The 16,305-nt window shown below is 40.3% G+C and overlaps 1 protein-coding gene across 1 annotated transcript in view; it reads right to left on the bottom strand.

Annotated features, from left to right (window-relative positions):
* Positions 1–2,462, bottom strand: part of LOC102873345 (trichohyalin-like) — a 4,640-nt gene extending 2,178 nt beyond the window's left edge. The window contains exons 1-3 of the mRNA XM_006900137.1: positions 2,325–2,462; positions 1,270–1,748; positions 13–1,173 (exon numbers count right to left, since the gene is read on the bottom strand). Coding sequence (XP_006900199.1) covers positions 13–1,173; positions 1,270–1,748; positions 2,325–2,462 — 1,778 coding nt within the window. The remainder of the gene's footprint in view (positions 1–12; positions 1,174–1,269; positions 1,749–2,324) is intronic.
* Positions 2,463–16,305: the final 13,843 nt, after the last annotated feature.

Here is a 16,305-nt window from a genome sequence, read left to right as displayed (position 1 = left end):
TCTCTCTCTCGCTGGCGTCTCTGGAGCCGCTCCTCTTCCTCCAGGAACCGCTGCTCCTGTTCTCTCTCTCGCTGGCGTCTCTGGAGCCGCTCCTCCTCCTCCAGGAACCTCTGCTCCTGTTCTCTCTCTCGCTGGCGTCTCTGAAGCCGCTTCTCCTCCTCCAGGAACCTCTGCTCCTGTTCTCTCTCTCGCTGGCGTCTCTGGAGCCGCTCCTCCTCCTCCAGGAACCTCCGCTCCTGCTCTCTCTCGCGTCGCTGGCGGCGCTGCTGCTCCTCCTCTTCAAGGAACTGCTGTTCCTGGCGTTCCCTCTGCTGCTCCCTCAGCGAGGGCCTGGTGGACAGCCTCTGGCGGCGCCTCTCCCTTTCATCCTCCAGCTCCCATTGCCATTTGAGGTCACGGCGCTTCTCCGCTTCTTCCTCTTGCTGCTGCCGCCAGAGATTATGTTCCTCTCTCCGCCACTGCTGCTCACGCTCCTCCTGGAGCTGCCTGGGCCTGGCACCACGCAGGCTGTCCTCCTCGTGCTCATCTCTTAGTTGCCATTCACGCTCCTGTTGCAGCCTCCTCACCTCCTCCTGCTCCAAGTGGCGCCTCTGCTCCTCTTGCCGGCTGGGCCTCGAGTAGACTTTGCTTTGACGTGCGTCAGCCTCGCTCTCCAGCTGCCACTGCCACCTTGGGGCACGGCTCTTGCCCTGCTCTCGGGCCTGCTCCCGCCTTTCCTCTGCCAGCTCTTGCTCATGGCGCTCTTGTTCGCGCCTCTGCTGCTGCTCCCGGGACTCCTCAAGCTCGCGCCTCTGCCTTTGCAGCTGCTGCTCCTCTTTCCTCAGCTTTTGTCGTTCCCGCCTCTGCTGTTGCTCTTCTTCCTCCCAGCGCGCTCTCTGGGTCAGGGACTCTTCTTCACGGCGTTCCCTGCGCTCCTCTTCAAAGCGCTCCCTCTTCAGTTCCTGACGTTCCTGCCTTGGAAGCGGCTCTTCTTCCCGGCGCACTAGCTGCTGGCGCCGTTGCCGTTGTTCTTCTTCCTCCTGAAGCTGACTTTTGCGCCTCTCCTGTCTCTCTCGCCTTTGCAGTTGCTCTTCTTCCTCCTGAAACTCCCTTTGACGCTGCTGCTGTCGCTCTCGCCTTTTCTCTTCCTCGAGCCTTTGCTCTTCTTCACAGCGTTCCCTCTTCAGTTCCTGTCTATCCCGCCTTTGCTGCTGCTCTTCTTCCCGGCGCCCCACCTGCTCCAGTCTTTGTTGTTGTCTTTCCTCTTCACGGCGGTGCAGTTGCTCCTGCCTCTCTCGCCTTTGCTGTTGTCCTTCCTCGGGAAACTCCTCCGGCTCCTGATCCTTACGCCACTGCTCTTTCTGCTCCTGGCGGCGGCGTTCTTCCTGCTCTTGGAGTCCTCGTCTTTGTCGCCTCTGCTCCTCTTCACAGCGAAGCCTGTCTTGCAACTCACGCCTTTCTTGCCTTTCCTTCTTTAACTCTTCCTCAGCGAGTTCCCTCTCTTGCTCTTGGCGCCGCTTCTGCTGACGTTCTTCTTCAAAAGGCCTGTCCCTGTGCTCCAATCTCCTTTGGTCTTCTTCTTGCCTGTTCCCCTTCTCTTCACATTTTGCACCCTTCTCCTCAAACCCCGTAGCCTGTTGGAGAGCATAGTAACAGGCATGGGCGATTCTGAAAGTTAACAGGAGGAACTCGTTGAAGTTGATAAGCCCATCACGGTCACGATCTAGAATTTGCAGGACAGTGTCCACCGTCTCAGGGTCATGTGGTCTCTATGAAAAAGATAGGAGAAAATGACAATGTACTATTTGAAGATAAACCACAAGACTTGAACCATTCAAAAATTAGATCCTATAATTAGATAAGTAATTCTTTAATTAGGTAGATGCCCAGTCTAGTTTTTCCTCGTATAAAATGTATGCACTCTATTTTAAAGCTTGCATTTGTTAGTAATTCCTGTATCTTATAATTTTAAGGTGACCAAAAGAACACAGGTTTTCGTCACTTGAGTGAATAAGAACTTATCCTCAAGAGAGAAATACAGTGGACATTTATGAAGATTTACAACAGTCATTTCTATCTGAAATAGCCAGTACCCTGATTTTATTTCTATTATAAGGAAGAAGACATTTTGGTAACACCATTTTGCTACAACATTCTTAAAACAGATTGATTTCAGTTCTTGTCATTTAGAATTTAAATTCGAGGTCTGATTTGATTTGGAATATTTGATGAGTAGTTTGATGGTAACTATAATTCACATCACATTGTCATTAAATACATCAACTATTTGCTATCAATTTCTATTATACTCAGACTATAATGTCAATAAAACTGATAGTTCTTACCTGGAGAACATCTCCAAATTCCCTTTCAAGGAGTTCCTTTAGGTCTTTCTTGCTTAGTGCTGCCCCATCACACTTATTTGAGGCATATTGGTTGAAAGTTTCAGTGATGTCACAGATGTTTTTCAGAAGTGGAGACATTTTTCTTCAAGTTCAGGTAAACCTAGAACAATAAATGAAGATCTAGAATAAAAATCCAGTGTTTTCTCTTAAGAATGCTTCTTCATCCATATTGTTTTAGGCAAGTTCCAGAATACTTTGATAATAGCACTTTTTAACCTACATTTTCAAAGTCTGTGTCTATAACTGTTACACTCTGGAAACAGAAGAGGGATGGAAACATTTTTAACCCAGGAAATAAGTTTTAAACTTCTAGAGACCATCATATCTAACTATTAAGACAACTTTTGATTGTTTACTCAATCCAGATTATGCGTATATTATTTTTTCTTTTCTATTTTTCAGCTAAGGAACACAATAGTTAAATGAGTGGCTGCTAACTGAAAGGTCAATGGTTCAAATCTACCAGTTGCTTCCTGAAAGAAAGATGTGGCAATTGCCTCTGTACAGATTTATAGAATTGGAAACCCTAGCAAACAGTTCTACTTTGTCCTTTCGTGATGCTATGAGCCAAGATTGACTTAATGGTAATAGATTTGATTTTTTATTTTGTTTCTATCTTTCTGCTTCCAGCAATTTTTAGGGCAGATAATGAAGACAGTAGTAAGGAAACTTACATTTTATATATTCACAATTTTAGAATCCTCTAAAATTGAGTAAAGAGGGTTGGTAAAGCTAAAATCTTACAGAAGGTTTGAAAGTATCTTAAGATTGCAGGTGTATCTTAATGTAGATAGAAGTGCATAGCTTAATGTGGAACAAAACATAGGAGCAACTAGAACAAAAAGAAAGGAATGTGAATTACTCCTCAATATTATAGTCTATAAGAGATCTAGAAATACAACTCACAAGTCACTAGTCCTATGATTAAACACTACTTCTTCCTAGTTGAAACAGAAAATTGTAAAAAAAAAAGTGTATCTTATATCCCTTAACCTAAACATATTATATTCAGTTGTCAAAGCCATCTAAGAGGTCTTCCTGAGTGGCTACCAACATCAGTAAGTCAAAGTGAACCAGGAAAGCTTTAGATACTACTGGCATTGTGGTTGGCTTTTGCCAAGCTCAAAGAAACCATCTGAATCTAGACATGAAAAACAAAATTTAGTAGTCCACAAATTAGTGTTCAAAGCATGCATGGATGGCTTTCAAAGACTGAGTTAGTGGTTCACTTACTGGCTTCATTTACCTCTCAACTGTGAAACCTCAGCTGGCATAACTATGTGAAGATGGCCCATTTGGGGTAGAATCAATATATAAAAAGGAGAAGATTAAAAAACTCTTGAGATAGTAAGTTTTTGGAAGATGAATCTCAGGTTACACAGGATTGTTTCCCTGTCCCTGACAAGCAAATGACAGAACCTTGGAAGAAGGGACATTTCCATGCATTTAAGTGGCTTCAGCCATGAGAAAATGGCATGGAGTGAGTGGGAGCAGGCCATCTCTCTAAGACACTGATTATTTCTGGCACATAGAAACCATCCCTCAACATTTCCAATAGCTAGAAGATGAAGAATTGTTCAGCTTGAGACTTACCCACTTCACCAGAGGAGGAAGTCGAGTGCTCGCTGACACCGCTGGTAAGTGTGCTGGGTAACCGAGAGCAGGGCCTTTTATAGTGGTTTTAATTGTGCCCTGGAGAGCAACTTGGGAAGGAGACACCCACTTTGTGCGTTCGCCTGATTCATTACTAACCAAGCCCAGCTCCACCTCTGTCTCCACAAATGGCTTGTTTATCTCACTATTTGCTCACGTAGCTGTTTGGCACGAGGTTCACAGACCTTGCTTCCTTACAGTTAGGGTATGTGCCCCACCTAACATGAAAGAGGAGAATACTTGGAAGAATCTATAATATTCTTCAGTTCAAAATTAGAAAAATAGTACAAGGAACTATCAGGTTTGGAACCTTCATCAGTTATAATTTCATTAAAAAGTCATAACCTCTATGCCATTTATTTTATGAAAGATTTACGTTCATGATTGGGTTAAACAGAAACTTTGACATAAACTGATCAGAACTAGTTAATTTCTCAGTTTGTGGGGAACTGCTCATGATCTCTGCTTGAAGCAATTCTATGACAAGGACAAAGAAATTAGCTTCCTTGCTTTTCCAAAAAATGTAGATGCAAAAAACTTACATTTGTGTTCCTGTGTCTTAGGATGGTTTTCTTACAAATTTCAGGACTGTCTCCTTGATAAACACTTTTGGGGGGTACTTGAAATATGCTTCATCAAACTACTCATAAAGAAACTTGAAATCTGTGAAATTTTATTCTTAGTAATATCACATTTAAATGAAGTTTGAATTGTCACCATTCCCCATTAGCATATTGAAGCCCCTGGGGGGGGGAAGAGCTGGGGTAATGCATTATTGTAGATATAATCATCCTACGTTGCTAATGATTATGACACCAAAAGTACTTGAGTCTGCTTCTCCTCCTGGAAGCGCATTAAGGTAATCTGTCATTCTAGGCCATTATGTCTGTCAGGGCTTTCTCAACCCTGGTCATCATTTGCAAATCTCAGTGCTGTTTTATTGTAAGGAACTAAATTTTATTCCTGGTTGTCAGTGACTCCCACCTTTACGTTTCAGACTATATGAAACTTTGGTTCACAATAGGTTTATGAAGGCTATTAAATGATTCAGTGGCTTCTTGACATTTATTTCTGCATCTGTGTCTCCTTTTTCTGTACAAACCTAGGCAATACTGGCTATTCTGCATTTTGAGGAGACACTGGTAGGTCCTTTATTGAGATGTGAAGACTTGAGACTTAGAACTTGATGACTGTTTCTTTGCCCATTTATGCAGACAAAGAGTGATAATTTGTCTGTGATAATGAAGTGAATAAAGGGTGAATTTAATTCACCCACTTACTTGCTGCCATCCTAGATGTAGCATAAAGAGGAAGATGAAGTGTTAGGATACAGGATGACAATCTTAAGTCTGGCTCTTGCCTCCTCAAAGATTACAGTACTAAAGTCTACTTTCTAGAGATTGTCCTTAAACTGTCAATATTTCTTAAGATTAGTTAGTAAATTTGATGTGGTTGCTTTTTAGCATTCAGAGGGAAGATCTCCCCTTCTCCGTTTTTCTTACTTGTACAAATCTCATAATCTTTGAACTCTAAAGGGTATCATGTGCACTGTATACACTGAAACCACAAAGCATCACAGAATCCCCATCTCTCACGGAAGGCCCTAGTTTTTTCTCTGGGAATCCTGTAAGGAATTTTCCAAAATCTGATGGGAATCTCAGGCCAGATGATGGAATGCAATAGCATGGCTCTATTCCCTTTCTATAGTCAATACATCTAAAAGGAGACTAACCAGTTATTCAGTTCTATGAAAATAAAGGGCAAATGCTAGGAATAATTCTAAAGTCATAGTTGAGCAAGCAAAACAAATACAGAAGTGAATGCAAAAGAGAGATGCTTCTGAACAAGCTTGGTGGTGGTGGAGCGCCTGAAATTGTCTCCTTGGTAACTGAAAAACTTGTTTTTTTTTTCCAGAATGAAGCTAGATCTTAAAAACATTAATTAAACTCTATTACACACTCTTGTTTCAAATCAATATAGAAGAAATACAAAATTTCATCTTTCACTTGCTTGCTGCTTTTGATTATTCTGCTGAAAGATTAGTCATAGCTTCAAATGCTACTGATTTTTCCTTTTTAAAAGTTTTGAGACTCTACTTGACAAAATTATACAAAATGTTATTTAGATATATGACATATTTTTAAAAAAGTTTTCAATTACTTTTTTAATTGATTTGCTTACAAAGATCATTTACATTGTGTTTCACACTTTTCTTCATTCACATTGTATTTAATACAATCCTTCTCGTACATTATGCATGACATATTTTAAGAAAGGTGAATAGAATTTTAAAAGAACCCACTGTGATATGATTTTGGACATAAAAGTTATTGTTTTCTGTTCCTTAAATGGTTGATAAATACAAGGGAGTACAGAAAAGAATCAAGTTCTAACAATTTGGTTCAGTCAATTTTTATTTATGACTAATTGGGAATTTTTAAAATCTGGAGGTTTCCATTCACTGTAGTTCTTCAAGAAAGGATGGCGCTTTTATTGTTTATGAATCTCATATTCTTTACAGACAAAAGACATTATTTTTCTTTTATAATCTTACTTCAGACAGGGTCTTTGAGGTATAGAGAACACTCCTGACAGGTCTAGGAATAAGTACTTCTGTTTCATATGTAAGAATGCCCTTTTTAAATTGAGGGTTTAAACCAATTAATCCAGAACATAGCTACACAATTATACTGTGACTTGACTTTGATATGGGATCTATTATAGAGAAAAATGACATATTACTTAGATACTTTAATATCACACCAACTATGAAGCCTGTCTCCATGTGGAAATCTTTAGTGGGGGAACTCTACTGCTGGATTAACAAACAAATACAGGACTAAAATAGATACGATTTTTTTTGGTCTTCATTTTACTTAAGACTTCATTTCCCATTTTTCATTTCTCAGAATCTAAAAGACAAAGACAACAGTTTTGACATTCTGTGGCATTCTGTTAGCATCGTAACCTGACCCAAGCGGGAATTCAAATAAAGTAGAAAATTTTCTAGTGATCTTCATTCTAATGAGTTTCTCTAAAACCCAGTATGCCATGATGTTGACATTCTGGGAGAAAGGTCCAAAATAGGATACTTTCAGATGGCTTTATGAACAGTAGATTTCTTTGATAAATTCTGTTAATGCTCTCCAATTAAGACTTTTTCTTGAAAATTATATGTTCAACTTTTCAAGTTTTCCTGTTGTTTTCTCTTATTCACTGCCTCATCCCCTGAGACTCCACCTCTGCCAGACCTTGAGACCCTACACAAGTTCTATCTCCTCCTCAAAATGTTGTTACTCTTACATGAAAGTCTTCCAATTGAAAACATCCCCCCCCCATGGCATACAGAGTCAGTACCACACAAACTAGAACAAGTTAATGTATTCTTTTCATATTCTTCTCTAATTGAATAGGTGCTTGTTTTGTCTTCTCAGTTAGATTTTCAGTTCCTTAAAGGCAGTGCTGTATCTTTTTTCTACGGGGTTCTTACTGATATGCTATAATTTTATTGCACTATGGCAGTTTACATGGCACCAGGTCAGAAGGAGATGAGTCGTCTGATCTGAGATGGAGTTCTGTGGGTATAGGTGATGGCGTAGCATGAGGGTACGCACCATCATGGGAGTCAGCCCTTCAAGGGCCTCTTTCTAGTTTTGCCACTTACTAGACAGATGACTGAGGAGGCAGCACTCCACCCCTTCATGTATACCCATTGGTTCACCCCTCTGTTAAATGAAGAGCTGTAAGATATGAATCCCTTCCTCATAGAGGAGCTGTGATAATTACAGCTTGTAAAGCATTTTGCAATTCATAGATATAAAAGAGCTAATTATTATTATCATTAATAATTCTTAATTTTTATCTTCTCTCGAGGTAGATTATCCTTGTTTTAATTACACTCCCACCCTGGTGGTAATTATACCTCTGCGAGTCAGCAGATGCTTTAATCTTACGTCATGCTATGCAGGGTGACTGGGCATGGGGACCTAGAGAGAGCTTTCCTACCATCTCCCCACTCCTGACTGTCATCAGAGGAGCAGACGCCTCCTAGTTTTCTCTGCCATTAAACTGAGGTTTTAAACTGCCATTAAATAAAGGTTTTAAGTAATGTGGATTTTCTGTTCTGCAACTGTATTTTACCCAGCAACTCCTTGACTTCACAGAGATTTGAGAGCTGTCAAAAGACACACAGACTAGGATAAGTTTAATGTTTACAATTTGATGAATACTGGGAAAGAAGGAAGCAGGAATTTGATGGCTTTTTACTTGACTATGGAGATTTGGGCAAGCTCTAGTGGTGCCATCTATATGGAGTGTTGATGCAAACTTCCCTATCTGGCAGTTCAAATTCACCAGCCGCTCCACGAGAGGAAGATGAGCAGTCTCCTTGTGTGAATCACAGTTTTCATGGTGTCTACTATACTCCAGGGAGCTCTGGTGGCTTAGTGGGAAAGAGTTGTGCTGCCAATCCAAAGGCATGCAGTTTGAAGACAGCAGCTGCTCCATGGGAGAAAAATATTGAATATATCATGGACTGCTAAGAAAATGAACAAGTTAATCCTAGAGAGAGTTAAACCAGGCTGCTCCTTGGAGGCAAGGATTCTGAAGCTTTGTCTGACATACTTTGGACTTGTTGTAAGGAGGGAGGGACAAGTCCTTGGAGAAGGACGTCATATTTGGGAGCGTGGAGGGACAGCACAGGAGAGAAAGACCCTCTATGAGGTGGATTGATTCAGTGACTGGGATAATAGGGGTAGGTGTGTTGGAGACAGCCAGATTGTCACAGGATAGAGTAGGGCTTAGGGCTGTTGTACATAGGGTCACTACGAGTTGCAGGTGACTCGATGGCACATAACAAAAACAACAACTCCTGTAACTTACTGCCTCTGAAAACTATGGTGGTTGGCTATGAGTCAGTTCTGGTGATTGGCTATTGAGTCAGTTTCAATTCAATGGTACCTAATGACAGCAACCAACTATAGAAAATGTTCACAGCTCATATGTGGAAGAAAAGCAATGTCTTCTCAAAGTTAGCGGAACTAAATTAGAGGAGCTATCCTCTGCTATCTTCTATCTTTTGCTCTTCTTGGAAATAGGTCTCCTTCTGAAAGAATGGTAAGCCATGCTATTTGTGTGAAATAGATAGGAAGTTTTGCACCTAAAAATGAAAACATTTTTCTTTCTTTCATTTTTTTTTTTAAGAAAGAAAGATTTTGCTTCTGAGAACAACATATACCAATACCAAAGGGAGCTCTGGTGGTATAGTCTGTAGTAAGTGGTGCTGAGAATCTAAAAGTGACTTCTGCCTCTCTGGTGGTTCGAATCCACCAGCAGCTTTATGAGAGAAATATGGATAATCACCTCCCACGTGATTTACAGGCTCCAAAAACCCCCACTGCAGAGTCAGCTATGAGCTGGTTCCAACTCTATAGCAATGAGTTTATTTTTTTTTATTTTTTATTTAACCCCATAAAAGAGACAGGATGTTGAGGTTTATACTCATTAGATGCCTCGAGTGGAAGGTAAAGCTCAAATCCTTTCCAGTGTGGAAGAAACCACCACGAGCACAGCCATGCATGTCCAGTCTGGTTTGGAATGCTTTCTTCAGGCCTAGACATTCAATCACTCCCTTGTGCCATGATATTGTTTCTGAGCCCTAATCTTGGGTGTGTCAATATAGAGCTTCCAGCATGTGAGAGAGGATTGAGGAGGAACTGAAGTAGTGAGGGAAATCCTCAGGATTTGGTGACTTCCACCTTTCCCTTTCAAAGGTGTCCATACTTCTCAGGAACCCTCCCCTCTTCCCCAGCTTCCCTCCTCCACTTTTCTTCTGTTCTCCATTTCCCATTTTCTTCTCTTTCCTTATTTCAGTCTCACAGTGATCTGATCAAATTGTGCATAGGGTCATCATGAATCAGGGGCTAAAGGATGATTACTACAATAACACCAACCTCACCCTCAAAGCCACTCCAAATGCAGACAGGGAAAGAGGATAAGGGTCCAGGAGGCTTTAGTAGAACCTGTCAGCGTATTTATCACTTTACCCGAAGTAAAAATTAGACCAAGTTCACAGCATTAGTATAGAAGCAGAAGGTAGATTGTACATGTCTGGATTCTTCCCACAATATGTGTCTTGTTGGTCGACAAGCACTTATTGGACCTTCCTTGTATGCCTTGGGAAAATTTGATATAAAATATCAAATTGAACTATGTGATGGCTTTAAATCTACTTCTATCAAGCCAATTATGACTTACAGAAACTCTGTAGAACAGATATGGAGTATTCAAGGCTGTGGATATTTATGGAAGCCAACTGCTTCCTCTAGCTCCCAAAGACTGGCTGATGGAGTTGAACCACTGACCTTTTGGTAGCAGCAAAATTCTTTAACCCTGTGTTTTAAAAAGCTCCTTTTTGTGAATGTACTAAAAAAAGGAAATAACTAAACTTTCAAAATATGAAAGTTTAATTCCAAGGGAAAGGAGATAAACAAACAGAAGATAACAAATAACCAAGAATTAAAATTTTCATTCTAAGCTAAGAAAAAGTGAAAAACAAGAGAATTCCCAACTGTCAATGTTTCTAGAAGAATGCATTTTATTTACTCCCTTTATATTGTCCCTTGTAGAGCATTTAGAGCTTAATATATTCTTTAAAATGGGCTGAAGGGAGTGGGCAGGGAGGAAAATATGTAACAATAAATGAATGGAAATCCAAGTTCTCTATAAACTTTCATTAAAATCTCAATTAAAAAATAAAATGAGATGAAGTTAAATAGCCTTTAATATTTTTAAACCATAAAACTCACTAAAGTAGGTGCATAATAAGCAATTTTTAGCCTTTGTATTAAAGGCCAAATGTATAATTGAGCTTTTCATATGTTGTCCTTTGAGGTTTTTCCTTATCTGTAGATGAAGAGTGCTGTGAATGTGGCTTCTCTGGGTAGCTGACAAAGCCCAGCCAAGTGCTTGGCTTTCAGCTGGCTTGCTGTCAGTTTTGGTAGAGGATACACTATTAAAGGCTCATTTAGAACCACATCTTTTGAAAGTATTTCCTAAATTATATGAAAACATGCTTTTGGCAGCACAGATTGGGTCTTTGAAGTGAACCACATCCTCTAGAAGTGTTATAAATGGTGAGTGATTACAACTTCACGTAGGGAAAACATCAGTTATTTTGACATTAGAATAATTCTTTTTTTAAGGCAAACATATTTCAAAACCCATCATTAGAGTACCTTTGGTTTTCAAGGAGCAGAACTCCTTTATACTGTATGATCTCATTTATATAAAATCACAACATATATGAAAACCAAACATTATGAATGATTACCAGTGGTAAGAGATGGGAGACCGAGGACTTTTGAGTCTTGGTGGCACAGTAAATTTAGCGTTGAGCGTTTGTACTGAAAGACTGGCAGTTTGAACTCACCAATTACTTTAAAGGAGAAAAGTGAGGCTGTCTCCTCTCTTTAAGATTTATAGCCTCAGAAGGGGGTGAGTTGACTGAATTGTTTATTTGAAAGTTGTATTGGTGAATGTTTTAGGTTTGTATTTTCATATGATATAAACAAAACAAAAATAGCTTTGAAAGACTCTGACTATAAGTCATATTGTTCTTGTTGTTGTGTACCACTGAGTCTGAACCAACTCATAGCTGACCTTCCAGCAGGTTTTCAGAGGCTATAAATTGCACAGGAGGAGATTTCCCATCTTCCTCCCATGGAGCAGCTGGGGATTCAAAGCTCATGCTTTCAGGTTGACAGCACGACTTCTTACCACCAAGCCACCAGAGTTTCCCCATAAACCATAGAACACTGATTTATATACCCTCATTTGTCTCATGAGTATTTACAGTGCTTTCCAAACCAATCAAAACCTTTCATTAGGAACCTTATTCCATGGAAGGTAGTATACAAGGTGAAAAGGAGTATAACACTGGTAAAGACAGGATCCGAGAAAATATGATATAGTCATGAGTTATTATTGTTGTTGTTGTCGTCATAAGCCATGGAGTCTATGAATAATGGCTCTGACTCTTGCCCTATCCTGAGCGCCATCTCTGACACATCTGACCCATTACCACAGTCACGGTGTCAATCCATCTCATCTAGCATCTTCTGCGCTGACCCTCCATCTATCCAAGCATGATGCCCATCTCAAAGGAATGGTCGGTCCCTCCTGGCAACATGTCCAAAGCATATGAGAGGGAGCTTCAAAATCCCTGCCGCCAATGACAAAACAGGTCGGTTATTGTTGTTAGTTGCCGTCAAATCAGCTACGACTTATAGCTTGCCTTGTCCTGTCCCATCTTCACAATCTCTGAAATGTTCAAATCCAGTATTATATTCATCATGTTTATAGTAATGAAATTTGGTTATGACCCACAACAAACAACAAGCAGCTCATTGCCATCAAGTCTTATAGCTGCCCCTCAGATGTTGTGAAGAACACTGGAGGAGATTGTCCATTTCTTCCTGTGGATGCTAGTGGAGCAGGGCGGGGGTGGGAACAAGACACATGCACTTAGAGGGATGGTGGGCAGGACCAACACCTGAGTAATGGGAAAGATTTCTCATGTGCTCTTTTGGGTAAAATCCTGTCTGTCAAATATTGCTCTAGAGTAGGAGCATCCAAATTAAGACAGATTAGGGAGAAGGATTGGCCATCCACTTCTGAAATAACAGGCCTCAGAAAACCCTATGTACAATAGAGCACACACAGAGTAGAGTAGCACATATGGCACCGGCGACAGCCTTCTTACTGGGAACCACAAAGGAGGAAGAACAGTTGCAGACAGACACTACTGACTGGAACGTGAAATATGAGAAGTATAAACGTAGAAAAACTGGAGATTGTTAAGGAATAAATAGAACACATTAATACTGATGTACCAGGCACTGGCAAAATGAAATGGGTTGGCATGGGACATTTTGAATAAGATAATCAGATGATCTACTATGCTGGAAATGAAAGGGTGAGGGGAAAATGGGGTCATGTTCATAGTTAAAAAGACCATTTCTAGATCCATTGATGCATCTTGAAATATAATGTTGTGAGTGACAGCATAATATCCATACGCAAACAAGAAAGACCTGTTAATACTACTATTATTCAAATATATGCACCAAGAACCAGTGCCAAAGAGGAGGAAATAGATGACTTCTACCAGCTTTTGCAGTCAGAAATCAATCGAATATGCAACCAAGATACTTTGATAATAATGGGTGGTTTGAATGCAAAAGTTGGGAACAGGGAAGAAGGGCCAGTAGTTGAAAAGCATGGACTTGGTGACAGAAATGAGGCTGGAGGTAGAATGATGGAATTCTGTATAATCAATTAATCAATATAACCTATTCATTGTAAATACCTTTCATAAGAAACATAAACAGCAACTATATATATGGACTTTGCCTGAAGGTCTACACAGGAATCAGATTGACTACATCTGCAGAAGAAATCACTGGAGAAGCTCAATAAGAACTGTGAAAACTAGGCCAGGTGCTGATTGTGGAAGAGACCATCAATTACTCATATGCAAGTTAAAATGAAGCTAAAGAAAACAAAATCAAATTAAATCCATAAGAACTAAAATTTGGCCCTGAGTCTATTCCACCAGAAGTTAAAGGCTGTCTCAGGAACAGGTCTGACGCCTGAACACTAATGAGTGAAGACCAGATGAGCTACAGGAGTATATCAAGACTATCATTCATGAAGAATGCAAGAAGTCATTACAAAAGACAGAGGAGGATTGAAAGACCAAGATGAATGTCAGAAGAGACTCTGAATGTTGTACTACAATACTGAAAAGCCAAAGCTAAGGGAAGAAATAAAGAATTGAAGGAGCTGAATAGAAGATTTCAAAGAGCAGTTCAGGAAGACAAAGCAAAGTATTATAATGAAATGTACTCGTTAGCTGGAGTTGGAAAATCGAAAGGACTGAATTCACTTGACATTTCTTAAGATGAAGGAACTGAAGAACAAATTTAAGCCTCAAGTTGTGATACTTAAGAATGTTTTGGGTAAAATACTGAATGACCCAGGAAGCATCAAAAGAAGAAGGAAGAAGTACAGTCACTAAACCAAAAAGAATTGGCTGACACAGAAGAATTTCACTAAACAACATGTTATCAAGAGACATTCGTGATGAAGAAGGAAGTTCAAGCTACTCTGAAGTAACTGACAAAAAACAAGACCCCAGGAATTGATGGGATACCCCTTGACATATTTCAGCAAACACATGCTGCCCTGGACAGGCTCACCAAGTCTGGAGGACAACTATCTGGACAACAGATTGGAAGAGGTCTATATTTATTCCCATTCCAAAAAAAAGTGACCCAACAGAATGTGGAAATTATCAAACAGTATCACTAATATCACATGCAAGCAAGATCCTGCTGAAGATTATCCAAAAACGATTGAACAGTACATCAGCAGATGTACTGTTTGCCAGATGTGCAAGCTGGGTTTAGAAGAGGCCATGGCATTAGGGGCATCATAGCCAATGTTTGATGGATTTTGGCCAAAAGTAGAGAGTACCACAGGAATGTCTATCTGTGTTTCGTTGACTATACAAAGACATTTGACTATGTGGATCACGACAAATTGTGCCAAACCTTGAGAAGAATGGGGTCCCAGAACACTTAATGTGCTCATATGAAACCTATGCTTGGACCAGGAAGCAGTAATCACAACAGAGCAGGGAAACACTGCATGGTTCAGGATCAGGTAAGGCATGCATCAGGGATGCATCCTATTTCCACACCTTTTCAATCTATATACAGAAGAGATCATCAACAAACTGCATTATGCAGATGACACAACCTTGCTTGCAGAAACTGAGGAGGTTATGAGGTATTTGCTGCAGAGGGTCAAGGACTGTAGTCTTCAATATGGATTGAAGCTCAATACCAAGAAAACAAAGATTCTGACCATGGGCCAATTGGCAGCTTCATGATAAACAGTGCAGAGATTAACAACTTCAGCTTGCTTGGTTCCACAATCAGCACTCTTGGCACCAGCAGTCACAAAAATCAAAAGATGCATTGCATTGGGAAGGTCTGCTATCTGGGACCTCTGACAAGGCCATGGTCTTCACAATTACTTGCTATGCATCAGAGCGCTGCAAAATAATTAAGGATGATAGAAGAAGAATCAATACATTTGAGTTGTGCTGGAGAAAAGTGTTGAACATACTGTGGACTGGCAGGAAAACAAACAGGTCTGACCTGGAGAGGGTGAAATCAGGCTGCTCCCTGGAGGGAAGGATTTGGAAGCTCCATCTCACATGCTTTGGATATGTGGCCAGGAGGGACCAATCCTTGGAGATGGACATCATGCTTGGAAGGATGGTGGGTCAGCACAGGAGAGGATGACCCAAGATGAAATGGATTGACTTAGTGACTGGAGAAATGGGATTAGATCTGTCAGAGACTATAAGTGGCTCAGGATAGGGCAAGATTCAGAGCTAAGGTACATAGGGTTGCTACATAACAACCACCTTTGGATTAGCAGCACAACTTCTCATGTCCTAGGCCACAAGAGGCTCATTGTTGGCTAAGCAGTTTTGAGGTTTCTTCACCACTAAGTCACCGGTCCCTTAGATCTGGGTAGGATAAGTTAAGACACTTCAAGTGGAACATGGATGCTTGTACACTATATGAAAATAGGTAAGAATAGTGATGATCAAAGAATATTTTGAACTAAAGATAATTGATTGGTCAGCAATAGTAGAAAATTTATCACTTCACTGTTTTGGTAAAGGACTATATCTTGTTGGATCCTTCAAGAGTAATTAAAAAGGAAAGGTTTTGTTTCATCCATTTATTTAGGGAATATTTAGGATGATAGGATGAAGACTCCATGAAGCTAATTTTTATGTTGGTTTTGTTTCCTGCTATATTCTCAGTGTCTGGAATAGAGTAAGCACACCCAGAAAATAATTTGTTACATGAAAGAATAAACTAGTTATATTTCTTTGCCCTATACAGATCATTCTGCTTTGAAGAAAATAGGGAAAAAAAAAAACCCAACCAAGGCCCCAGCAATTGATGGTATATCAATTGACATATTTCAGCTAACAGATACTGCCCTGGACGTGCTCACCAAGTTGTGCCAAGAAATATGGAGAACAACCAATTCACCAACTGACTGGAAGAGATCTATATTTGTTCCCATCCCAAAAAAGTTGATCCAGCAGAGTGTGGAAACTATAGAACAATCCCATTGATTTCACAGGCAAGCAAGATTCTACTGAAGATTATCCAAAAAT

Source organism: Elephantulus edwardii, unplaced genomic scaffold (genome assembly GCF_000299155.1).
Source record: "Elephantulus edwardii isolate Elephantulus edwardi_28Jun2011 unplaced genomic scaffold, EleEdw1.0 scaffold00273, whole genome shotgun sequence".
NCBI classification, from domain to species: domain Eukaryota; kingdom Metazoa; phylum Chordata; class Mammalia; order Macroscelidea; family Macroscelididae; genus Elephantulus; species Elephantulus edwardii.
The sequence above is the reverse complement of the archived record's forward strand: the minus strand, read 5'-3'. Positions and strand labels throughout refer to the sequence as shown.